Source organism: Neomonachus schauinslandi, chromosome 12 (assembly GCF_002201575.2).
Source record: "Neomonachus schauinslandi chromosome 12, ASM220157v2, whole genome shotgun sequence".
Classification (NCBI taxonomy): Eukaryota; Metazoa; Chordata; class Mammalia; order Carnivora; family Phocidae; genus Neomonachus; species Neomonachus schauinslandi.
The window spans coordinates 35,191,207-35,217,749 of NC_058414.1; the positions used below are offsets into that span (position 1 = coordinate 35,191,207).

General features: G+C 44.0%; 1 protein-coding gene across 1 annotated transcript; it reads right to left on the reverse strand.

Annotated features, from left to right (window-relative positions):
• Positions 1-3,377: 3,377 nt before the first annotated feature.
• LOC110580102 (protein lifeguard 2) lies at positions 3,378-24,687 on the reverse strand. The gene is made up of 9 exons (XM_021689771.1): positions 24,423-24,687; positions 19,523-19,601; positions 18,753-18,806; positions 17,787-17,877; positions 12,938-12,975; positions 12,767-12,854; positions 10,921-11,010; positions 8,128-8,175; positions 3,378-3,530 (listed from the first exon to the last, which is right to left on the reverse strand). The coding sequence occupies exons 1-9, from the start codon at positions 24,685-24,687 to the stop codon at positions 3,378-3,380; spliced, it is 906 nt and encodes a 301-aa protein (XP_021545446.1).
• Between the last annotated feature and the right edge of the window lie 1,856 nt (positions 24,688-26,543).

A 26,543-nucleotide genomic window follows, 5' to 3' on the forward strand; every position in this document is an offset into this window, starting at 1 on the left:
CTTCCTTCCACAGTAAGCTTTTTATTCCCACAGCCTTGATTTTTCAATTTGATTCTATTTTATTTTATTCTATTTGTCTAATTTGCAATGCCGTAGCATCAAAAACAGACTACACGGGGGCGCCTGGGTGGCTCAGTCGTTAAGCCTCTGCTTTCGGCTCAGGTCATGGTCCCAGGGTCCTGGGATCGAGCCCCGCATCGGGCTCCCTGCTCCGTGGGAAGCCTGCTTCTCCCTCTCCCGCTCCCCCTGCTGTGTTCCCTCTCTCGCTGTGTCTCTGTCAAATGAATAAATAAAATCCTAAAAGAAAAAAAAAAACTGTAGAGACAACGCTCGCCTAAATCTAAACTGCTGGCTAACTGATCCATTTCCGATTGATGATGAAAGAATTATGCTATCATGATCTGCAGCCATCACAGAATTATAATCCACTGTCATTTGAAAGTTTCCCAAACTAGAATTCTTTGCTCTTGATTGTGTCTATTTGGAAAAGCTCATTTGCCTTATTCATAGCCTTCTTTTCTCTAATGCTTTCGATAAATGAAGTTTTCCCAGTTCTCTCATGCTGACTCCCGCATGCACAACCCTTGGCAGCCAGATCAAACCTCCTCTGCTGTTCTCTGAGTCCTGATCCCCACAGCACAGCCTCTGCAGACCCTACTTCCTCTGCTTCACATCTCCCCTCCATTTCAAAAGAGGCTGCCACAGATAAATGTTCCAATCCCTCTCTCCAGTTTTATTTATTTATTTTTTAAAGATTTTATTTATTTATTTGGCAGAGAGATACACAGCAAGAGAGGGAACACAAGCAGGTGGAGTGGGAAAGGGAGAAGCAGGCTTCCTGCCGAGCAGGGAGCCCGATGCAGGGCTCGATGCGGGGCTCGATGCGGGGCTCGATGCGGGGCTCGATCCCAGGACCCCGGGATTACGACCTGAGCCGAAGGCAGACGCTTAACCACTGAGCCACCCAGGCGCCCCTCTCCAGTTTTAGAAAAAAGGGCCCTGGGCCTGTCAGGGGCCACCCCTCTTCCCGTCCCTACTCACTAGGATTTTTCTCCATTTCTCGTACCTTCATTTCCTTCTGCCTTCAAACATGCCCCAAATGTCCCCTGTCCTGGAGAGTGAAAAACCAAAAAGTAAAAAATGTACCACCTTTGCCTGCCTCTGCCGTTTCTCTCCTTCCAGAGGTGAAGCAACCAGACTTCTCTCTTGGGGTCTGGCCTCCCCTTCCACGATAACCGTTCCTGCCTCCATGAAGTCTGGACTCGGTCCTCTCTGTCCCTCCAAATCAGTGATCCAGTCACTGTCAAATCCACTGGGCTTGCTCTTGCTTTTATTGTGAGTTGCTTGACTTTTGGGTCTAGATTTAATGAAACAGTATTGTGTGTTCTTAAGGGTCTGAGACATCACAGCCCTAAGTGAATTATAGCCACACCTCACCAGTGCCTTCCTGAAAGGCTCTGCCAGCCTCCGTAATGTTACCCTCTCACTGTTGTTTTCATGACCCATATTCTTTTTCTTCCTTCCATCTACTAATTACTGGTATTTCTGGAATTTGGTCTTTGGACTCCCCTGTATATGTCATTCCTGACTATTTCATGCATTCTCCCTGCCTCACTTCTCGCCTGTGATGGCCCCCAGTTACCTCTAGCCCCAAGCTTCAGCTCTTGAAACTGCCGGATTCATGTTTCCTGTTTCCACATATTCAAAATATCTAAACCTTTTATCACATCACAACTCCCCAAGCCATTTCCCTCTTTCTCAAGATGGCTTTATTTTAGTAAGTGACAATTACCCGCAGTAAATATGGGACATCCTTATTTCTCCCCTACCCTGAAGAGTCATCCAATCAGAGATCAACTTCCATCAGCCTTTTTTGTCCATTATCACGATCACAGGTGATTGACTCATTCTACCCCATTTATCATCCCAGGTCTGTTCTTATAGTGCCTTCAGTGTATGTGATTGCATTAGCTCTGATACAGCCTTCCTCTCTAACACCTCCCTTCTCTACCCTAACCCACCCACAATGACCAGACTAACTCTCCTACAGCAGTGCCTTCACCATGATACTGCAATCGAAATCTTACGCCTACAAGATGGTCTGAAATCCTGAGCCTGAAAGTTGAGGTCCTCTGTCATCTGGCATATACCATCCCTCTACATAAATCTCTTCTCTCCAGCTCCCTCCCTGAACCACCTGAAGTACACCACAAGTGGGCCTGCCTCGTGCCTGCTCATCCTGCAGACGTGACTTATATGCTTCCTGCTGGGGCAAGCACCAGAGACTGGCTGGACCAACACTTGGAATTAGAAACAGGTGAGGCAAGGATATAGCCATAGGTTCCTTTGGATGGATTTGAAAGTGTGAACTTTTATATCTCAGTGAAAATCTTCTCATCAGGCATCTCACACCAACAAGGTATGAGACTCCAGGAGGGATATAAAGATCTGTCTAATCTATGACCTTCAGGACCATAATCAAACCAGTTATATAAGATGTGTATAAATAAATAAGTCATGGAAAATGTTATGAGACTTCTTATTGATCAGTGGGTATGGAGTTTCAGTTTTGCAAGATGAAAACATTTTGGAGATTGGTTGCACAATACTGTGAATGTACTTAACACTACTGAGCTGTACACTTAAAAATAGTTAAGATGGTAAATTTTGTTATGAGTATTTTATCACAATTAAGATCATTTTCTTAGTTGTTCCAGACAGTCAGGGGAGGCGGTCGCTGAGTTAAGCCCAGAAATATAGGTGAGACGGTGACAATATAGCTAACCCTCTATCCTGAGCCCTTTACGCACATTAAGTCTGTTCATTCTCTCTACCCCCTACTAGGGAGATGCTATTTTTCTCCCCAGTCTGACCCTGGAATACAGGGAAAAGGCGGAATTCTTTAGTTTATCTTACTCTTAAAAAAAAAAAGTCAGATGCAAAAATATTCAAGAATGTCCACAGAATGTCCAAGAAAAGAGAATGGGTAAATATAGGTTTCTGTAATCAAATTTATTGATGTACAGAGATGTTGTTTACAGCTTTAAAGACTGCCTGGAACACTTCAACAGTGTTATGGACCTCTTGCAAATGTTTGTTAGTATGTAATTATGATACTCATCTTCTGAATTTACGAAAATCAGAAGTGTCCCCCAGAAAGTTTTGCAATGGGACAGTGGAACTAAAAATATCATAGCTACAGCTACCATCTACTGAATGCTTGGTTTCATTTGACAAAAAAAAATAACTATTTTTAAATATTTTTTTGTACTAAAAGGCTAATGAAGTGGGGTAACCTCCGCATGTCTGAGCCTGGCAACATGTCACAGGCATCCCTCCTTCCCTCTTTTCAACACGAACCAGTCTTGGCCCCATGACTACCGTCCCAGTCCAATCAGTTGCAAAATAAAAAGGAAGAGGTTGATGATATCCAAGTAGATGTTCAGGGCAGCAAAAATGTACTCTTCAGGGTGCAGATCAGAGTGATGGTGGCGCCCTCCCACCATGAGCTGTACATCCATCACCAAGTACTTAAAGAAAAGAAAGAAGAATTAGCTACCTAAATTGTACATTTCTATCAAGTAGGTATCCTAAATTACCTGGAAAAAATATTTTAGCATCCGTAAATATATTGCAGAAACTCAATTTGTGGCTATATATATGTTCTTTTTACAGCCTCGACCATTCACTCTGTCCCCAAGTGCATCTTCTATCTATTACAGCAAGTGCTCCATCCTCCTGATGACAGTGGCACCAAGTCCATAAGCCTCCTTTTGCTTTCCAAATGCGGAAACCTTTGGGCCTTTAGCCAATGAAGTGGACCAGGTAGAACGATTGGACACAGAGATGAACTACAAAATTTCCTGTATTTGTGATTTCCCCACACGTTCTTGCTGAACAAAGAACGAAAATAAAGATGGTCCCTGACATTTAGATTCACACACAGCAATAATTCTGAATTCCTGGAGCTTTGGATGATAGCGTTTTTCAAACCTTGACATTGGGATGGTTTTATGATGCTGTTGGTATTTCCAAAACAGAAGGAGGGGAAGATGGGGTTTGTATATGGTGAAATATTTCCCAAAATAAACGTTTTAGCTCAGCTACAGTAGGTAAAATTAGGAGTTCCTAAAACATCAAGGAAAAAGTCAGGGAGCCCTCTTGCCCTTGTGCTTGCTGCCAGGTGAGCGGCCCCGGGCAGCAGGAGTTCATTAGAGGAGGAAAAGAAAACAAGCAGCCCCTCACTTCTTTGTATCCAGACTCTAGACGGAGTCTAGTGCTGTGGGGCAGAGCCACAGAACCCCACCGGACAGATCAATGCTGGCACGACAGAGAATTCTTGGGGTGTTAAGGATGCTTTAAAATAACTCGTTTACAACAATATCCATTTCAGTAAGACCCATCCCAAGTGATTCTGGTATCAGCTCTCCGTGGGCCCCAGTTGCCACTCAGACTGGGAGAGATAAGGAGGAAGGGAGAGAAGACCAGGAGGAAAGGAAGTGGGCACTCCTGGGTGGCTTCATGCCAGCTCATTACAGACATCATCTCGTGTAAAATGTGACCCACCTGGTGGAGGCAGGGGAGATTAACTGAGCCTCCAAGAAGAGAAAATCACACTGTGGCGAATGGCAGAGAAGGAAGTCCAACCCAAGGCTGGGCAGGATGCCAAAGCAGGTGCCTCACCTTGACACTGAGTCCCTTCTCCTCACTGCTCCCCTCTCCCTCTGACTGATTCCAGCAACTTCGGGGGGTGGGGGATAAGCTAGGGTGACCAATCATTCCAGTGTGTCCTTGGAAAACGCCTCAGTGCTGGGCGAACCAGGACAGTTGGTCACCCTAGAAAACGGGCTGCCCAGCAGCTGAGCTTCCAGCCTTCGTTTATCACCCTGGCGTCCTGACTTCTATGGAGAAGCGCTTTCTCTCTTCCTCTCCTCCGAGAACTCCTGACTTTATCTTATTTCTTCTTATATGAGGGTAATAACTTCTAATCATTTCACAGACACGTCTTGGTGGTTAGGAGTGCACTTCCCAGGTGAAATGTTTTTGAAAGCAGACAGAAGTGAGAGAGTAAGATGAGCTGGGATTCAGACCCCCAGGAGCATTTGGGAGTAACACCCTGCCTCACCCCTACAGCTCTCATGGTTAACCATCTCCTCCCCACCTCCCTGAAAAAAATTTCGATTTCCCTCTCCCATTATTTGTTTAGTGTTGGGTAAACCTGTCTGAGTCTACAAGAGTATTTGTTCTGCCTCCAGAAAGAGAAACAACAATGTACTTTTGCATGGAAACAAACTATGCCTGAAAACAGGACACAAGAGATATAAAGGAATGCATTAGTATGCAAAGGATGAGAGCAAAAGAGTAAAGGAAAATGAGCACAAGTCAGTTCTCTTCATATCAGCGGAAGGAGTAAGAAAACTAAAATATGCAAATGTAACATTAGCCTCCTGGTCTAAATTTTTCTGACATTTGAAAATAGGACATAATTCTAACAAAAAGGAACACAATGAAGCAAAATGTGGATATATTTTTTTTAAAGATTTTATTTATTTATTTGAGAGAAAGAATGAGAGAGAGAGAAAGCACACGAGAGGGGGGAGGGTCAGAGGGAGAAGCAGACTCCCTGACAAGCAGGGAGCCCGATGCGGGACTCGATCCCGGGACTCCCAAGATCATGACCTGAGCCGAAGGCAGTCGCTTAACCAACTGAGCCACCCAGGCGCCCCGCAAAATGTGGATATTTTTAAGCTGGGTGATAATGTGTGGAGTTTATTACTCCATTCTCTCTACTTCTGGGTATGTTTGGAAATGCCAAAAATAAATAAAGAGAAAACCTAAAATATGTGACATGATAAAAGCATAAAATGGAATATCATGCAGCCTTTAAAAAAGAGTGAACTCAATCCATGTCTGCTAAAATGTGGAGACCATTATTTTTAAGTGACAAAGCAAAGACAGAACAGTCTTTTTTTTTTTTTTTAGGGCCAGTCAAATTTAGCTGTGGGGGGGGGTGGGGGTTGTATGCCAACTTTAGTGTTAACAAGTTCTGAGAGCCCACTACCATCGGACCAGCAAGACAGAACATTCTATATAGTATGACTACATTTTTTTTTAAATAAATGTGTGTGAATGGCCATCACAATACTGAAGGAGAAGAACAAAGTTGGAGGACTGATGCTACCTGACTTCAAGACTTATTATGAAGCTACAGTAAGTAAGACAGGGTGATACTGGTGAGAGAAGAGACAAATAGATCCATGGAACAGACTGGAGAGCTCAGAACTAGATGCACATAAATATAATCAACTGATCTTTGACAAAGGAGCAAGGGCGAGACAATGGAGCAGACATTCTCTTCAGTGGTGTTCGAACAACTGGACATCCATGTGCAAAAAACCCAAATCTAGACAAAGACCTTACACCTTCACAAAAATTAACTCAAAATGGATCTCTGGCTTAAATGTAGAACACAAAACTATAAAACTCCTAGAAGATGACATAGACAACCTAGATGACTTGGGTATGGTGATGACTTTTTAAATATGACCCCAAAGGTACAACCCATGAAAGAAATAATGCATCAGCTGGAGGTCATTAAAATGTAAAACTCCTGCTCTGTGAAAGACAAGGTCATGAGAATGAGAGAACAAGACACAGAGGGGAGAAAATATTTATAAAAGACACATCTAATACAGGACTGTTATCCAAAATATACAAACAAAACAAAACAACCCTCTTAAAACTCAACAATAAGCAAACAATCCAATTTTAAAATGGGCCAAAGAACTTAAGAGACCCCTCACCACAGAAGATATACAGGTGGCAAATAAACACCACTAGTAGATACCCTGCATCATATGTCATAAGGGAAATGCAAATTAAAACAACAATCAGATACCACTATTAGAATGGCCAGATTCTGGAACACTTACAACATCAAATGCTGGTGAGGATGGAGAGCAACAAATTCTCAGTCATTGCCGGCGGGAATGCAAAACGGTGAAATTACTTTAGAAGACATTACGAAACATACTTTTACCATCCGATCCAGCAATCATGTTCCTTGGTGTCTACCCAAAGGAGTTGAAAACTTACAAAAACCTGCACACGGATGTTTATAGCAGCTTTATTCAAAATTGCCAAAACATGGGAGCAAATAAGATGCCCTTCAGTAGGTGGACGGAGCCATAAACCGCAGCACCGTAGAAAATGGAATGTTATTCAGCACTAAGAAGAAATGAACTATCAGGCCACGAAGAGACACAGGGACTTTAAGGGCACATCACTAAGTGAAAGAAGCCGTTCTGAAAAGGCTACAGACTAGATGACTTCCGCTATATGACATTCCAGAAAAGGCAAAATTTGGAAACAGGAAAAAGATCAGTGGTTGCCAGGGGTTGGAGGTAGGGGGGTGGGGATCAAAAGGTGGAACTCAAAGGATTTTTAGAGCAGTAAAAAAGACTGCGTGGGGCGCCTGGGTGGCTCAGTTGGTTAAGCGACTGCCTTCGGCTCAGGTCATGATCCTGGAGTCCCGGGATCGAGTCCCGCATCGGTCTCCTTGCTCAGCAGGGAGTCTGCTTCTCCCTCTGACCCTCCCCCCTCTCATGCTCTCTCTCTCTCTATCTCATTCTCTCTCAAATAAATAAATAAAATCTTTTAAAAAAAAAGACTCTGCGTGATGTCATAATGATGGAACATGTCAGTATATATTTATCTAAACCCAGAGAGTGTGCCACACCAGGAGTGAAGTCTGATGTAAACTCTAGGTGATTGTGATGTGTCCATGTAGGTTCGTCGTGGAACAAATGTATCACTCTGGTGGGGGATGTTGATCATGGGGGAGGCCATGCATGTGGGGGGGCACGGGGGGATATGGGAAACGTCTGTACCTACCTTCCTCTCCATTGTGCTGTGAACTTAAAAGTGCTCTAAAAATTGTCTTCATAAAGAAAAAGAAGAAGGATAGGAGGGAAAGGAGGAGGGGGAGGCGTAGGAGGGAGAAGTCTCCCGGAGGGTTTTCGAGTAGATTCCTGACTCTGCTAGACTCTGGGGCCAGCACAGGCTTAGGGGCACTGTTGATGCAGATACCATATGCACTTTGTCAAAGTGAGGGAGAAATGGACTTACAAGTGAGAAGATTATAGTTCCAAGGCCAGCGTACAACAGATGCAACCACTGCAAAGAGAAGAAACAATTGTATGTTAAGAACAAGATTCAGAATTATGAAAGGGCTCACCTGGGTCACTGCTGTCAGATAAGGACCCAATATTACAGAAAGTCAAATCTGTGGGGAAATTCATCTTTTTGAACATCGTGGTCCACAGCATCCACTCCATTCCATTCAGCCAACAAATGAAAACCACCCTTACCAAATCATTTTTTTAAAAAGATTTTATTCATTTATTTGACAGAGAGAGACAGCAAGAGAGGGGACACAAGCAGGGGGAGTGGGAGAGGGAGAAGCAGGCTTCCCGCAGAGCAGGGAGCCCGATGTGGGGCTCGATCCCAGGACCCTGGGATCATGACCTGAGCCAAAGGCAGATGCTCAATGACTGAGCCACCCAGGCGCCCCGCCAAATCAGTTTTATCAAGTAAGTGTTAAACATCTCATGCATGGTAGGGCAAGTAGAACATACTGGATATGTTTCACCTTCTGCACCATCACATAGCCCTTCTCCAGCACCTGCCCCTACACTCAGCTCTTGGAACAGGTCGCTCTGGGAAAATAGTGACCCTCCAGCGCCCTAGCTAGAGCTGATTGACAAGAGATGGAAGACATGCACTCCAACAGCAATGACTCTCTTGACTGACCAGAAACCTTATAGGTGAGTAGGATCAAACAAATGCACCAGGCCGGTCAGAAATTCCCAGAGGCTGTTGTATCATCAGCTAGTGCTGGAGCTATTACTATCCAAATAGAGTTGGCCAGTCCGCTCAGCCCAAGAGAGGAAGGGGAGGGGATTTCCATTTCTGTGAATCCTGTCGCTTCTTCCTACCTAGGAGTTCCATGAACATCCCCTGAGTCTTTGCCTCAAGCTAGTCTGTTCAGTGCAACCAAAACAGCCCTGATCAGAATATAGGACTGATCTGAATGCCAAAGGGGTTGGCTTTACATGGGGGAGAGGATAAAGAGGTGGTGCATAACATATGAGAAAAATCATGTCATTCACTTTTCAGGACAAGAAAGCTCATCCTAGATAAAGAGAGCATTCTGCTAACCAGGGAAGATTCTTGGTGAAGGACATAAATTAGGAGTCAGTGACACAGTGTGGGAGGGGCAGTGTTTCTGGACTGAGCTAACACTAAGAAAACACCTGATGACTGGAGTCTGAAGAATTCAAAATTGCCCAAGTGAAACAAGCATGTATACTTACAACAAGGTTCTGTCAAAGTCTTCCGTTTAAACCGGTGTGTAAGATTATATATTGTAGATATTTGTGAAAGGAAGTTTATAGTGGGAACTGGAGTTCATCTATCTAGTAGGAAACACAGTTCCTTAACTGCACCTAGATGGTATTGTAAAGACCTACAGAACCAACCTAATAAATATTTGGGTTATTACTACCAGTATCTGGGCTACCATCCGTAATAATAATTGGAGAGCTGTATGGCCTCTTAAAGGACATCTTTGTGATATCTTTGAGTTTTTATCTCTAAAAGATAGATGCTAAACATAAATTAAAATAAATTAAATAAAATATAGATGCTATCTCCCTAGCTGTAAGTCTCTACGGTCATTCGGAAAGCTAAACCAATTCAGGCAGAACTGCTGGTTATGTGTCTGAAGATGACTGAACAAGTCCACTTGTTATCAAAGAAACTCTGATTCAGCAGTTGGGCCAAGCTGGCCTTGGGGCTTTAGTCCAAAGGTCACAGGCCGCAGGCCAGTCCTCAGTGGACCCGGCCGCCTGTCTCCACACAGGGGCCAATGCCAGCCAGGCCACAGGCCCAGACGCTCTGCCTCCACTTCCCCACAGCCCTGCAGCCTCAGTCCGCAGACGGTGCGCAGCACGGGAAAGGGCGTGGCACTGGTGTCACACAGATGGGGCTTTCATCCCACCCCTACCACGTACTCCCCGTGTGAACTTGGAGGAATTATTTAATTTCCCTGAGCCTGTTTCCTTACCTATATAGTAGATGACCTATGTACTTTTCAGGAAGGTCGTGAGAATTCAATGTAATGCCTATGTGAAAACCACAGGCTTGTGTCTAGTAAGAAGTCGGTGAAGATATAAAAGGAAGAAAGAAAGGAAAGCAAGCAAGCAAAGCTGGAATTGGAAAACAAGGAGCCTCCTCTAGGCTGTTGTCGGGGAAGGTCTTAAAAAGCCCACGTCTCCACTCCTATCACTTCAAACAAGCGGCACTTAAGGATAGGAGTCGGAGTCTGACCTGCCCCGTGGGGAGATTCACCCCCTACACCGTCTGAGGGAAAGACATCTGTGGTCTAGAGAAGGAGCTCAGTCTTCATGCCCCACACTTCATGTCCTTGGCACACTGGGCAGCCACAAGGACAGGCCTCACGGACCTCCAGCTCCAGGGAGGGGCCTGGCTGCCACTTCTCAGTCACTGGGAAGTGACTTCCTGAGAGACACAGGAGTGCAGTCAACTTTAGCTCAAGGGCGCCCTGAAGGCCTTGATGAACCTGCCTTGACTTCCTGTCTAGAAGGCTCCCACCACCCACCTTCCCCCTCCTTCACTTGGCGTCAGATTCGCTACTGGGGTCGGACAGGTCTTCCAGCCACCAGCGGCTCCCCGGCCCCTTTCCTCCCGGAGACATTTCTCCCATTTCAGTCCTCACGTGCTTCACGCATTTCAGGTCTGCTTCTCAGAGGATTCAGGCCAACACAACCTACACAACACAACCACGTCACCCTACATTTCTAACGATTCTCTGAGGTTCCCAAATGAGATCCCACTTACATATGATCGTATGAAGAGTAAGAGAATTCCATAGATAATAAGTACGAAGAGTAAAACAAACAGCATTCCATTGAGCATGGTGAAATCCCACTGAGGAAACACAACACAAAAACAACTCAGTTATCATCCACAAGGAATTTCAGGATGTTTAGAGACGCATTTTATACCCATAGATAGACACTGACCCATTTGCTAATATTTACCCAGGACATTTCTGAGAACCATGGAAATCCATTTGCCCCACCACGGAAAAATGCTACATTAAAAAGCGTGCTGTTGACTGGAACTTGCTTCAGGAGGGAGGAGTGGGTCGGAGTATGGAGGAAATCACAGGAGCCAAGGATACATGAGGGTTCATTATACTATTCTATTTTGTATTTATATGAAGTTTCCCCTAATAAAAAAGGTACACTGAATAAGTAGGATGTAAATTTATATGTATAGTATGATCATAATTATTCGTATCTTTAAAAGTGTTGTGCATAGAATACAGTAAAGGAATGAAATAGACCAATGTTAACTGGGCACCTTTTTCATGTTTGTATGCATATGTTTTAATAAAAATACACTATGCTGGGGCACCTGGGTGGCTCAGTCATTAAGCGGCTGCCTTCGGCTTGGGTCGTGATCCCGGAGTCCTGGGATCGAGTCCCGCATCGGGCTCCCTGCTCAGCGGGAAGCCTGCTTCTCCCTCTTCAACTCCCCCTGCTTGTGTTCCTGCTCTCGCTGTCTCTGTCAAATAAATAAATAAATAAATCTTTAAAAAATAAATAAGTAAAAAAAAATAAAAATACACTATGCTTTAAAAAATTACTGCTAATGATTCTTTTGCAATTTTGAAATTTATTAATATGCTTTTTGGTTTTGCCTTTTTAATAAATCAGGGACCAAATCAGCCTGGGAAAGATGAGGATTCTTTTTTTTTTTTCATTTGTCAGAGAGAAAGAGCACAAGCAGGGCGAAAGGCAGAGGCAGAGGGAGAAGCAGGCTCCCCGCGGAGCCGGTAGCTGGATGCAGGACTCGATCCCAGGACCCTGGCTCCATGACCTGAGCTGAAGGCAGACGCTTAACTGACTGAGCCACCCAGGCGACCCCAAAAGATGAGGATTCTTTTAAAGGAAGGGGAATATCATCTTCTGACCTGAATAAGATTATGCAGCAAAAGAAGACCCTTGAAATCTCCCATATTTTGTCAGAGCGTTTTCCTACTTCCTCTATGTCCCCCCTCACTCCCTACCCTTTGCACACCAAGAGGGTAATCTGAAGTATTAGGTCTCCAAGGGTGGTTCCGCACCATCAGCATCACTGGTGCAATGCAAATTACTGGGCCCAGCCCCAGGCTTTCTGAAGCCGCCACCCCAGGGTGGAGCCCAAGGAACCTGCTTTCGCAAGCCCTCCAGGTGATTCTGATGGCTGTTAAAAGAATGTTTGTCTGCAGCGGTGCATTCAATACTTGCGGCTGGTGGGCATTTGAAGGGTGGCTCAAGTGAAGTGGGCTGTAAGTTTAAAACACACTGGATTTGAATTTTAGTTCAAAAAAGGATGTAAAATAGTAAAATGTTTGTTCTAGCGATTACGGAAATGGTAATCCCTTGCATATATCCGGTTAAATAAAATATATGATTAAAATTAATTTTACTTTTTCTTTTTTTTTTTTTTTTTTTTTTTGCCTTTTTAACGTGGTGACTAGCAAAGTCAGACGCCAGAAGGCGGGGAGGCCACGGAGGTGAGGCCCGCAGGACAGCAGTGAGCAGGAGGGAGGAGGGGTAAGAGCGGGTCAGCAGGGGCAAAGGAACACACATCCGCACACTCGCTTAGGACGGTAATCGGTTCCGGCGATACATACTTTCGTTTGAAGAGCAAACAGAGTGAGCGATAACGTCACCACTGCGGTTGCAGCCGTTGCCCATAACACTTCCTCAGCGTTATAGAAACTGAAAGCAGAGACTGTGATTACTGTTGACATACATACAAGGAGAAGCACGCACGGAAAAGGAAATGTGTATCCAAGACTTACACTGATACGGCTCCGAGCAGCAGACCTTGAAGAACCGTCTAAAAACAAAATGCACAGTAAATCAGAACCCCGATTCCCGAGGCGCAGAAGCCAGAGAAGATGGTTTAAGGGGCGGGTGTTTTGGGCAGGGTCGAGGGAGCGAGCGGGAGCACGGATAACGCTAGCGTGCAAAACTACCGGGAAGATTAATTACGGGAAACAGTGGAACTAAACATTTTCCTAACATTCCCCCCAAGACTGACAAGATTCTTTTATTAGTAAAAATTCTTAGAACGCAGGAGTAACTTTCAGCGTACTTAGGGAATTAAAGATGCATTCAATAGGAATATCGAAACCGTAATAAAAGGTTTATCTGTAGACCATATTGGCGTTAAGCCCATGGCGCCAACCACACAGAATCCTAATTTATCAAAGCAGGATATGCTATTTCCACTGATGCTTCGCCAACAGCCTCAGTACGGACCCTTCCTACAGTGCTTGGGTGAGAATTAAAAGCTTCAGACCTCAGAAGAGGGGGGAGGATGGAGGCCCTTCCAGCCCCGGGGACGGGGCTCGAGGGCAGTTCTCCACTGCGCGTGGAGCTGCACCTGTAGGTGCCAGTCTCGGGCTCAGAAGCGGGCTGCACCGGGGCTGCACGAGGCGGGAGCGTGTCCACCGGCTGACCGCAGCCGGGGCGGCGCCGTGCGCGAGAGAGGCGCTCAAGCCAGAGGAGGAGCCCAACAAAGGCAACAAGGAGGGCCCCAGGGGCACAGTCGGGCTCCAGCAGCAGACAGGTGGAGTGCGACAGCAGTGAACAGTTGCTGAAGGGCCTGACGACATTCCCCAGCTGGTAGGGCGCCTCCACCAGAGGCAAGTCCGGAGCCTTGGCTCACTCTCTGGTCCGCGGCAAGAGCCAGGAGAGAATCCGCTAGTGCCCGGGAGTAAAAATGAAGACGCAGCCTAACCGCGGGGCGAGGACTGCTAGAGCGGCTTTGAGCTTCTCCAGCTGGCCAACGTTATCCAGGATGGGAGAGGAGAACGACCGCGGTCCCCAGAGTCCTGGATTGCGTCTCCGCGTGTCCCAAACCCAGTGAGTAGCTGCCTGATTCTCTACTTTGTTAAATTTCCCAGAGCTGTCTTTATTTCCAGTATAGGTTTAAAAAGCTCTATTTGTTCCATGTACACGTGATATTTGAAAAATGTGCTTGCTTCCAACCTTCCTCTTAAGATTTTCTTCTCCTACTTGCTCGATTGCTGCATATTTCTCCATCTTTGGCAGCACCTAAGTGTGTGTGTGTGAGAGAGAGAGAGACAGAGACAGAGGGAGACAGAGAGAGAGGATGGTGGGAGGAAGACAGAGGTTGGAGGGAGAGGGAAAGATTTAAAGCGGGAAACCAGGGGCGCCTGGGTGGCTCAGTCCTTAAGCATCTGCCTTTGGCTCAGGTCATGATCCCAGGATTCTGACTCCCTGCTCAGGGGGAAGCCTGCTTCTCCCTCTCCCACTCCCCCTGCTTGGGTTACCCCTCTCACTGTCTTTCTCTCTGCCAAATAAGTAAATAAAAATCTTTAAAAAAATAAATAAAGCGGGAAACCACTCTTTCAGTTTTCCCAAGAGGAGAATGAGAAGTCAAACCCGCCTAATGGCTTCAAGACCACAGAACATGGGCTCCAGGGGCTTAAATGCTATGGGACAAAAGCTGTCCTCAGTGTGTGTGTTTTCATTTTCCCCTCAACTCCTTTTCTGAAATGGTTTTCTCCATATTTTTCCTAATACTTAGTCAAGACATAAAGTCTAGAAGATATAACTAATTCTTTGTCCCTCTATAATATTTTCTTAAGCTGTTACCTGCTTTGGGATACACAACAAAACCTCAGAGATGAGTGCTTCTTTTGAGACCAATAACTTTGATCTCCTGTAATCATTTAAATTTTTTTCTTGGAAATTTTTAAAATAAAAAATTGGGGAGTTTTTGGGAAAAACTTCCCCACCCTATTGCCTCTGCTCCACAATTCCCAATATCTTTCTGTGTCTGGCTTTTAGCCCCCACTCCTTCCTGAGTGTGGTCTCTGCAGGAACTGGGAGAAACCACCTGCTCTCCTCAGCAATGAGCAGGGTATCCACGCCAGGTAAGAAAGGCCTTTCAATGCTCTGGCAACCAAGGAAGTGCCCACATGTAAGCATCAGAGAGCTAGTCTTCTCCAGCCTCGGGATGAAGCTATTCTTCCCAACATAGAAATCACACTGGACACTGCACTATATGGATGCTGAGAATCTCGCCATTGGCATGTGTCCTTCCTCTCTTTGACCACCAGAAGGCACAGACCCAAATCCAGGCTTATCACACTCAAGTGTGTAGGATGATGCATTTTTTAAATTTTTAATTGAAGTATAGTTGACATACAATATTGTATTAGTTTCAGGTATACAACATAGTGATTTGACAATTATATACATTACAAAATGCTCACCACAGTAAGTGAGGTATCATCTGTCATCATACAAAGTTATCATGATAGGACTGACTATGTTCCCTGTGACTTATTTATAACTGAAAGTTTGTACCTCTCAAACTCCCAACACCTGTGTCTCCTACTCCCTCTCCCCCCGCCCCCCCCCCCACCCAACCTCTCACAACCACCGGTCTGTTCTCTGTATTTATGAGTCTGTTTCTGTTTTGTTTGTTCATTTGTTTTGTTTTGTTTTGTAGATTCCACATACAAGTGAGATCATATGATGTTTGTCTTTCTCTGTCCGACTTATTTCACTTGGCACTTACCCACTAGGTCCATCCATGTTGTCACAAGTGGCAAGATTTCATTCTTTTTATGGCTGAATAATACTCCATTGTATATATGTACCATCTCTTCTTTATCAATTCATCTATCAATGGACGCTTAGGTTGCTTCCATATCTTGGCTATTGTAAATAATGCTGCAATAAACATAGGGGTGCACATATCTTTTTCAATTAGTGTTTTCATTCTTTGAGTAAATACTCAGAAGTAGAATTACTGGATCGTATGGTATTTCTATTTTTTAATTTTTGGAGAAACTCCATCCCATTTTCCACAGCGACTGCACCAATTTATATTCCCATCAACAGTGCAAGAGGCTTCCCTTTTCTCCACATCCTCGCCAACACTTGTTATATCTTGTCTCTCTGATAGTAGTCATTTCTGACTTGTGTGAGGTGGTGTCTCATTGCATTTCCATAATGACTAGTGACGTTGAGCAGATCATCTGTTGGCCATCTTGTATGTCTTCTTTGGAAAAATGTCTATTCAGGTTCTCTGCATTTTTTCTTAGATTTTTTTGGTGTTCATTTGTATGAACAGATAGATAGTATATACATATATATGATATTAACTCTTTATCAGATATGTCATTTGCAAATATCTTCTCCCATTCAGTAGGTCACCTTTCTGTTTTGTTCCTTCCCTGTGCAAAAGATTTTTAATTTGATGTAGTCACAAATGTTTATTTTTGGTTTTGTTTCCCTTGCCTGACGAGAATGATCCAAAAAGTATTGCTAAGGCCGATGTTCAAGAGTTTACTGCCTATGTTTCCTTTTAGGAGTTTTATAGTTTCAGGTCTCACATTTAGGTATTCAATCCATTTTGAGTTTATTTTTGTGTATGGTATAAGAAAGTGGTCCAGTTTCATTCTTCTGCATGTGGCTGTCCAGTTTTCTCAGCACCATTTGTTGAAGAGACTGTCCTTTTTCCATTGTATATTCTTGCCTTCTTTATTGAAGATTGATTGACCATATAGTTGCGGGTTTATTTCTGGGCTCTCTATTGTGTTCCATTGATCTATGTGTCTGTTTTTGTGCCAGTACCATACTATTTTGATTACTCTAGCTTTGTAGTAGATCTTGAAATCTGGGCTTGTGACACCTCCAGTTTTGTTCCTCTTCCTCAAAACTGCTTTGGCTGTTCAGCGTGCGTAGGACTACGCATTTTGTATACAATCTAACCACTGGCTTTATTTTCCTACCCTTATTTTATTCCTTTCATCAGATTCCCCCACCAATTTATCTTATCTTCTTATATTCTGGGTATTTTTATAAGCTCCCTTAAATCTGATGTGGAACCAGATGAAGAATTAATCAGTTGGTAAGTAAATCTTCACAATGGGAGGGTGCTGAGATCCTGGAATCCTTGTGAGCAGCAGGGAAAGGAACTGGCAGCGAGAAAAAGAGCCACACGTTTTCTGTGGCCCAGAGCAGCACTGATCCACAGAGAAAGGACCAACGTGGCAAGGCCTTGTGAGTAGAAGCCCCATGGGAGGCGCTGTGAACCGGGAACTAGACCACGCGTAAGTGAGGGGAGGAGAGCCAAGGACCTGGACACCCCCAACCCCCAACTCTCCTGAACTGAGATGCAAGGTGAGGAAATAGGGAGAAGCTGCGCTGAGATGGGTTTCTGCTCCCGGTGAGACTTGAAACAAATAAATCTTACAAAAATAAGGAAAATTACACTTCTCACCCACGAGTTTGTGAACCAAATGTGAAACCCACTTTCCATAACAAAATGGGTTTGTGGTGCCTGGCAGAGGGCCAGAAACAGTCAAGTTAGCTATTCCTAAAATGCAGCCCGGACTCGGAGGGGGCTCCCCCCGTGTGGCCTCTCAAGGCAAGTTTGCCAAGGGTCCCCAGATCCTCTCTCTCAGTAAAGGGGTGTGGATACTGTCTCATAAGTAAGTTTATGACTTCGTTACAACCAGAATCCAGCCAAGAGAACATCTCACGAATACTTTATCTGTATTATTCCACAGGAAGATTTTCCACAATAAAAGGAGTGGAATTACTAATGTGACAGGAATAGATTTCAGAGGCAAGCAACAAGGAGTGCTAACAAAGTCTACTTACAAATAATCCCAGGAGAATGTAATTCGCAGGCACCTGGCGGCGGAGTTTCCCGCAGCAAGCAAGTACAATCAGTACAACAAAAAATGCCGGCCTGAGGACAATTTAAAGCCACGTGTTATTTGCTTCCAGTGATTATATCATATGATATAGGTAGATAAATAGATAGAGATAGAGATACGTTATTATATGTTATCATCTGATACTAAGTATAAAGTAAACAAAAATATATGCAGATGATTACCTTTGCTTCTTTTCTTTTTAGCTTTTAAAACTAACTTTGCTCATTGCCATCCATAGAATTTTTTAAATTTTATTTTGAAATAATTATAGATTGACAGGAAGTTGCAAAAAGACAGAGAGGTCCCATGTAACCTTCACTCCGTTTCCCGCAGTGGTTACATCTTACATTTATATAGGATAATACCAACACCATTAATTTGACATTGATACAATGTGTGTGTAATGCTATGTCATAGACCTATGACACAAGTCTGTGTAGGTATGTGTAACCAGCACCACAATCAAGATTTGAAACTATCCCATCATTAAAACATCAACAAAGATCTCCCTCATGCCATCCCTTTATGGGAACACACAGACACACACATACCCTAGCTCCTACTAACCACTAATTTGCTTGTTTCTCATCTCTATAATTTTGTCATTTCCAGAATGTTATACCTTTACTTAATTTTTAATAAAGAACCTCAATCAATAGCTGGTAGAAAAATCACTTTTTTTTTAAAGATTTTATTTATTTATTTGAGAGAGAGAGAATGAGAGACAGAGAGCACGAGAGGGAAGAGGGCAGAGGGGGAAGCAGACCCCCCACTGAGCAGGGAGCCCGATGCGGGACTCGATCCCGGGACTCCAGGATCATGACCTGAGCCGAAGGCAGTCGCTTAACCAACTGAGCCACCCAGGCGCCCCGAAAAATCACTTTTTATGAAATCCAAGAATACTTACAAGATTGCATAGGTGAACCAGGCATTCATGAGCACCCAAGATTTTAAACCCGTCCTGATTAAAAAAAAATTAATATAGTTTTAAACAATAAATTGTTTAATGTAATACTTAAGTAGAAATAAAACAATTTCATGAGAAAGGGGTAAATCCTAAATGACTGACAGTGACAAATGAGGAGTGAAATAATGAAACCTAGAACTATACCTTGCTTCTTAAAATAGACTCATAAAAAGACAGTCATGTAAGTCAGATTTGTATGAATGTACATGTCCTGGTGACGTTTTTATTTTTAAAAAATACTGAGGTCTCTAGGTGTACAAAGCAAAAAAAAAAATATCAACTTCTCATAAATTTGTTTTGTAAATAGAGATTTTCATAGGCTAAGTTTAAGCAGTGATGGATCATAGCCCCTAAATAATTTCTGCATTTAACCGCGTTCCAAGTCTCCAAAGCCTCCATAATCTCCTTCTTCCTTTTATCCACTTTTATCTGTGGAAATAGCTCAGGGGAAATAGAAAATGAAATAGTGCCCCAAATAAGAGTAAGACAAAAAGGTCTCAGCTTAGGAAGTTGAAGCAAAACCATAGAAATCTACCAACACCTCAGTCTAAGAGTTGCCTCAGAAACCACAAAGCTATAGAAATATCATATCCTATGGATGTTTAAGAGAAAACAGATAATGTTTAATGATCAGAATTAAGTCGAGTCGATTCAATAAGAATTAATGTGAACAACTTAATATTTAATTTACATCAGTAACAAAGACTTACCAGAAAATAAACAAGCTGACAATTGCCCCAGTGACCACCAGCTGAGCTGACAGGATCAGGAACACTTTGATAATGAAAGCTGAAGAGACAGAAACATTATTTTCATGACACAATATTCAAAACTAAAAATAGAAATGTAATTATCTATTTTTGATACTTAACAGAAAGAATATTTCCTCTTTTTGAGGAGGGGAAAAGGAGCACTAGTTTAGGCTCAGCAGATGGAATAACCACAGAGATCCAGCTCTGCAGACCTTGTGGAAAGTATCCCGTTCGGACTGTTACAAGTGGTTTCCTGGAGATCTGAGGGTTTATCTGTGGAAGGCCCAAAATCTAAAAGACAAACAGGAATTTAATTCCTTATTATGCGCACCCCATCCTCCTTAGGACTAAAAGTGACCTGAAAGTCCCTGGCTGTCGCAGGCCATCATTAGGGGTCCGGGTCCACCCACGGAAGAAATGGAGCGCAAGTAGAGAGGGCCGCTAGCCCTCAGAGACAGACGCGGGCTGCCAGGTGTTCACAGAGCCTTCCCACCACTTCTCTCGCCAGCCTGCCTCCCTTTAGCAATTCCCTTCCCTTCAACTTGAGCAGAAACTGGATAACATGAGGAATCATAAGAGCACGGAGGTCCCAGCGGCATGCCAAAGCTGAGTGCAGAGGATGTCAGTGTCTCTTTTTGCTTCCTTCCTCCTGCACAGCTCTTCCCAGAACCCTCTGAATATGGTGCTGAATATGATGACAGTGAGCTGTTTGGTAGCTTTGTCTCCATTTTAAAAGAAAAAAAAAAAAAAAAACTCTGCTTAGAGATGACTGGCAGGGTTGTCAACAAAGAAATGGGATTGAGCTATCTTAATCAAAATACCAGAACATATGTGCCCCAGTGGGGCCTGCCTACGTTAAAATATCCATGTAGTCAACATTTATTGCACATCTATATATCAGAGACTGTGAGGGAATAAATATTAGATGTGGCCCAGCCTTATAAGACTAGACTAGACGTAAGATTGCTGGAATAGAATTGACAGTCCAGAAATAATCCCTTACATTTATGGCCAACTGATTTTTAACAAATGTGCTAGAACAATTCAAGGGAGAAAGAATAGTCTTTTCCAAAAAAGGTGCTGGGACAACTGGACATATATATACCAAAGGATGAATTTGGATCCTTTCCTCATGTCATACACAAAAACTAATTATTAGTTTAAATGGATCATAAAGGGGCGCCTGGGTGGCTCAGATGGTTAAGCGTCTGCCTTCGGCTCAGGTCATGATCCCAGGGTCCTGGGATCGAGTCCCGCATCGGGCTCCCTGCTAGGCGGGGAGCCTGCTTCTCTCCCTCTGCCTCTGCCTTTCTCTCTGACTTTCATGAATAAATAAATAAATAAAATTTTTAAAAAAATGGATCATAAACATAAACATAAAAAACGAAACTCTTGGGGCGCCTGGGTGGCTCATCTTAAAGTATCCAACTCTGGGTCTCAGCTCAGGTCATGATCTCAGGGTCTTGAGATCACGCCCCACATCGGGGCTCCTCGCTCAGCAGGGAATCTGCTGCCCCTCTCCCTCTGCCCTTCCCTCCCTCCCCACCTCGCGCTCTCTCTCTTTCTAAAATAAATAAGTCTTTAAAAAAAAAAGAAACAAAGCTCTTGGAAGAAAGCATAGATGTAAATCTTTGTGAGCAGGAATCAGGCAATAAATGTTTTAGATATGACACCTAAAGCATAAGCAAAGAAAGAAAAGAACAAATTGGATTTCATCAAAAGTAAAAGCTTTGTGCTTCAAATGACACCATCAGAAAGTGAAAGAAAACCCCAAACTGGGAGAAAATATTTGCAAATCATGTATCTGATACGGGACTTGTACCTAGAATACACAAAGAACTCTCACGATTCAATAACAGGAAGATAAATAATTAAAAATGGACAGAGCTTGGGCGCCTGGGTGGCTCAGTTGGTTGAGCGACTGCCTTCGACTCAGGTCATGATCCCAGGTCCTGGGATCGAGCCCCGCATCAGGTTCCTTGCTCAGTCGGGGAACCTGCCTCTGCCTCCGCCTGCCGCTTTCCCTGCTTGTGCTCGCTCTCTCTCTCTCTCTGTGACAAATAAATAAATAAAATCTTTTAAAAATTGTCATCTAGAGGGGCGCCTGGGTGGCTCAGTCGGTTAAGCAGCTGCCTTCGGCTCAGGTCATGATCCTGGAGTCCCGGGATCGAGTCCCGCATCGGGCTCCCTGCTTGGCAGGGAGTCTGCTTCTCCATCTGACCCTCACCCCTCTCATGTGCGCTCTCTCTCTCATTCTCTCTCTCAAATAAATAAAATCTTAAAAAAAACAAAAAATGGACAGAGCTTGTGTAGTGCCCCCCCCCAACTGACACTGGGCTTGGCCACATGACTTGTGTTGGCCAATGAGACATCAGCATGCGTGAAGCCAGGAAAGGCTTGACAAACTTCTTGGCATAATGGGGCTTGTCTACCTGGTACTTGGGACCCAACTCCCAAGTGATGAGAAACTCAAGTCATAAAGAGAGAGCCAACAACCAACAGCAACTTCGAGCCATGTCAAGGAGTCGGAATGGCCACTCAGCCTCAGCTGCCATCTGATTACAACTGCATTAGAACCCCAATTCAAGACCAGCACAAGAACCACCCAACTGAATCCAGTCAACCCACGGACTCATGAGAGATAATAAAATGGTTGCTGTTTTTAAAAAAGTGGGCAAAGGATTTGTATAGATATTTCTTCAAAGAAGATATTCAAATGCCCAATAAGTTTGTGAAAAGATGCTCAACATCATTAGTCACTAGGGAAATACAAATCAAAACTACAGTGAGATACCACCTCACATACACTAGAATGGCTATAATAAGAAAGACAGACAATAACAAGTGTTGACAAGGACGTGGAGAAACAGAACCCCTCATACATTGCTAGTTGGAATGGAAAATGGTGCAGCCACTATGTTTAACATTCCTCAGAATGTTTATATTTAACATATAAACCAGCAATTCCTAGGTATCTACTGCCCAAAAGAAATGAAGACGTATGTCTACACAAAAACTCAAATATGAATATTGATCACAGCATTATTCCTAATAACCAAAAAGTGGAAACAGCCCAAATGTCTGTCAACTGAAGAATAAATAAACAAAATGTGTTCTAACGAGGCAATGGAATACTATATGAGCATAAAGGAGGAATGAAGTTTGGACACATACTACAACATGGTGAACCTTGAACATAATGCTAAGTCTAAGTAAAAGAAGGCAATCGCAAAAGATCACATATCATATGGTTCCATTGATATGAAATATCCAGAATACACCAATTCATAGAGACAGAAAGTAAGTTAGTGGTTTTCAGAGGCCAGGGGGGAGGATGGGATGGGGAGTGACCGCCAATGGGTATGGGTTTCTTTTTGTGGTGATGATTGCACAACTCTGTAAATATACTAAAAATCATTGAATTGTACACTTAAAAGGGGTGAGTTTTATGATATGTAAATTGTATAAAGCTGCTTCAAATAATGATAGCCCCCCAGTCCCATAGCTTTTCATCCATTACCCTGCTATACTTTTCCTTTGTTTCCATAAGACTTTCATCTTTTTGCATACCATATTAATTTTTTTTAAGTGGGAGAGGGCCCAGCCTCTGCCCTCCAGGAGAGACAGACACAAATAACTAACTCTAACAGTGGTGGGGAGGCCTTCAACCTGATTTCCTCGTGTGTTAAATGACACTACAATGCTTTCACTTACAGGGTTGTTGTAAGGACTAAATGCAAAACTCTTCCTCTCGCACAATGCCCGGTGCTGAATGACTGGCACCAGGGGCAGAAGTGGCTCATGTGGTGCCATCCATCCTCCCTGGCTTCCTCACCACCCAACCCCAATCTGGTTAAAGAGGACAATGGGCCCAACCAAAAAAACTACAGATGGAGGTGGCCATGGGATCCTGGTAGGGTCAACGACGAGCAAGTGGAAATTCTTGGGTGTGGTTTCTAGGAAAGCCTCTGAAAAGAAGTCAGATTTGGCTTACTCTCAGGCATCTGTCCATGAATAGCACCTCTTGGAGCTGTCGAGGCAGCAGACCAGGTTTAGCCTTTCTTTGCCTTTGCCTTTCCCTACCTGGAAGGCTAGGGCTCCAAAAGGCATCTTTCCAGCCACAAGATGGGAAGTGAGGGCCACAAGGAGACAGCAGTGGGGTTCAAAGCTCACAGTCCACCTTTAAGTTGTCCAGGCCCTAAGAGGGTCTAAGGATGACAGAGTGGTCCCTCGGGACCGGTAGCATTTGCCTTGAACTGCATAGTTCATGAAAGAAAACAGACGTTTATTGAAGCCACAGATTTTTAGGTTTCTATTGCTCACAGCTGAATGTATTTCCCATACAGCATTAATATCTAGGGGGCATTGAATTAATATGCTTTAAAACTAAAGCCAGTATAATGGGGCACCTGGGTGGCTCAGTTGGTTAAGCAACTGCCTTCAGCTCAGGTCATGATCCCGGGACTCTGGGATCATGACCTGAGCCGAAGGCAGACGCTTAATGACTGAGCCACCCAGGTGCCCCAAATAAATAAATAAATCTTTAAAAAAAAAACAACAACTAAAGCCAGTATCATAGCATCCCCTTGTAGGGAGGTGAGAACATTCTACAGTCGGTGGGTAATTCATATTTCCCCAGGGAACCACACATTATTTACCATAATATATTTATTATGAATTTCTGAATACCCTGGACAACTAAGGGACCACCTACTACAGCAGCCTTACATCATGTTTCATGGTAAAGCGTAACTGGGAAAAACTAAAGGCAAAGTTAGAGCTTCTAACAATCCACTCTGGGAAAGCATTTTGAGAGAACACTTGCTTTTCTCTTCCAAAAAGGTAATTTTATGCTCACCTCTGCGGACCGATGAATCTGAGAACGGATTGGCTAAATTACTGCTGTCATTTGGGGTGGTCTCATCGGAAATTTGTACCACATAGCTATCCGCTCGCTCTTTCGTCTTTGAATATGGATTCCCGCGAGTTTTTTGTGGCTCAGAAGGTGAAGTTGTGTAGGACTGACCGGACTTGATCTGGACGTTACTATCTGCTGCCTTCCGAACCAGATGCTGATGATCTCCAGAACTAAGGTCTATTGTTTCACTGACCTCCAAGTCCATTTTCCTGGAGGAGGAGAATTGTTATTCAAGTCCTTGTGCTCATACCACTACAATTCTAGCATCCTTATAACATTCAAATGAGTTTTCTATTTTTTATTTTTTTTAATTAAAAAAATTTTTTTAAGTTTTTTAGTAGGCTCTACGCCCAACATGGGGCTTGAACTCACAACCCCTAGATCAGGAGTCACAGGCTGTACCCGCTGAGCCAGCCAGGCACCCCTCAAACGATGTTTTCTTAATTTTAACTCCCTTAGCTCAGGACTTACCAAGCCAGTACTTAACAAATATTTATTGGGTGAGTGATGAACCAATACTTTTAAGATGAGGCCTAGAGAGTAAAGTAACTTGCATTTTATAATGAAATGAATATGTTTATAAATTCATCTGCAAGGAGTTCATAAACTCCCTCTTATGTGCCAGGTGTGGAGCTCCCCTCATCACCTCTGCCCTCAAAGTGCTTATATTTTGGAGGAGAAGATAATCAAACAAGCAATAATATGAAAGCCAAATTAAGCAGGGTCAGGAATGATGGAAGATGATAACGAGAGCCCCTCATAACGTCTGGAGGAACATGCAGGAAGTAGAAGAGGTTGTCACAAGCTTCCAGAGAAAAGGAAGTTTCAGCCAAGGCTGAAAGATGAGTAGGAGGAAGAGGTGGGGAAAGGTTTTCCAAGGCAGGGGAGTCAGCCTGGACCAGAATGGGAAGAAGCAGAGAGGGCAGGTTCTGGAGCAGAATGAGGTTAGACAGAGGGCCAGTTAGGGCAGGTCAGTGAGGGACCGGCAAGCAAATTCATCCTGAAGGCCATGACCACGGTAGGCAGAATGAATGGCCCCCCAAAGATGTCCACACCCTTGGGGCGCCTGGGTGGCTCAGTTGGTTAAGCGACTGCCTTCGGCTCAGGTCATGATCCTGGAGTCCCGGGATCGAGTCCCGCATCGGGCTCCCTGCTCGGCGGGGAGTCTGCTTCTCTCTCTGACCCTCCCCCCTCTCATGTGCTCTCTCTCTCGCTCTCTCTCTCATTCTCTCTCTCAAATAAATAAATAAATAAAATCTAAAAAAAAAAAAAAAAAAAGATGTCCACACCCTAATCTCTGCAACTTGTGAATGCCCCTCACATGGCAAAGGGAACATTGCCAATGTGATGAAGCTAAGGACTCTGAAGTGGGAATAGGATCCTGGATTCTCTGGGTGGGCCCAACTGAATCATAAGCATCCTTATGATCATACTTATAAGAGGGAGGCAGGAGGACCAGAGTCACAGAAGGAGAGATGACAATAGGAGCAGAGGTCCGAGTGACAGAGTTGCTGTCTCTGATGACGGAGGAAGGGGCCATGAGCCGAGGAATGCAGGAGGCCTCTGCAAGTTGGAAAAGGCAAGGATATGTATTCTCCCCTAGCACCTCCAAATCCTAGTGCTGGCACTTTGATTTTAGGCCAGGGAGACCGATTTGGGACTTCTGACCTGCAGAACTGTAAGAGAATAGATTTGTATTGCTTTAAGTCATTATGTCTGTAGTAATTTGTTACAGCCATAGGTAACTGATACAATGTGGAATTACTGAAGGTACTCCAGTAGGGGACCAGGGGATCTAACTAGAAAGACTGCACTAGGGCGCCTGAGCGGCTCAGGCGGTTAAGCGTCTGCCTTCGGCTCAGGTCATGATCCCGGGGTCCTGGGATCGAGCCCCGCATCGGGCTCCCTGCTCGGCGGGGGGCCTGCTTCTCCCTCTGCCTGCCCCCCTGCTTGTGCTCTCTCCTTCCCTCTCTCTCTGTCTCTCATGAAGAAATAAATAAAACCTTAAAAAAAAAAAAAGACTGCACTAGGCGCAGTATGGAGAAAGGGCCAGAATAAGCA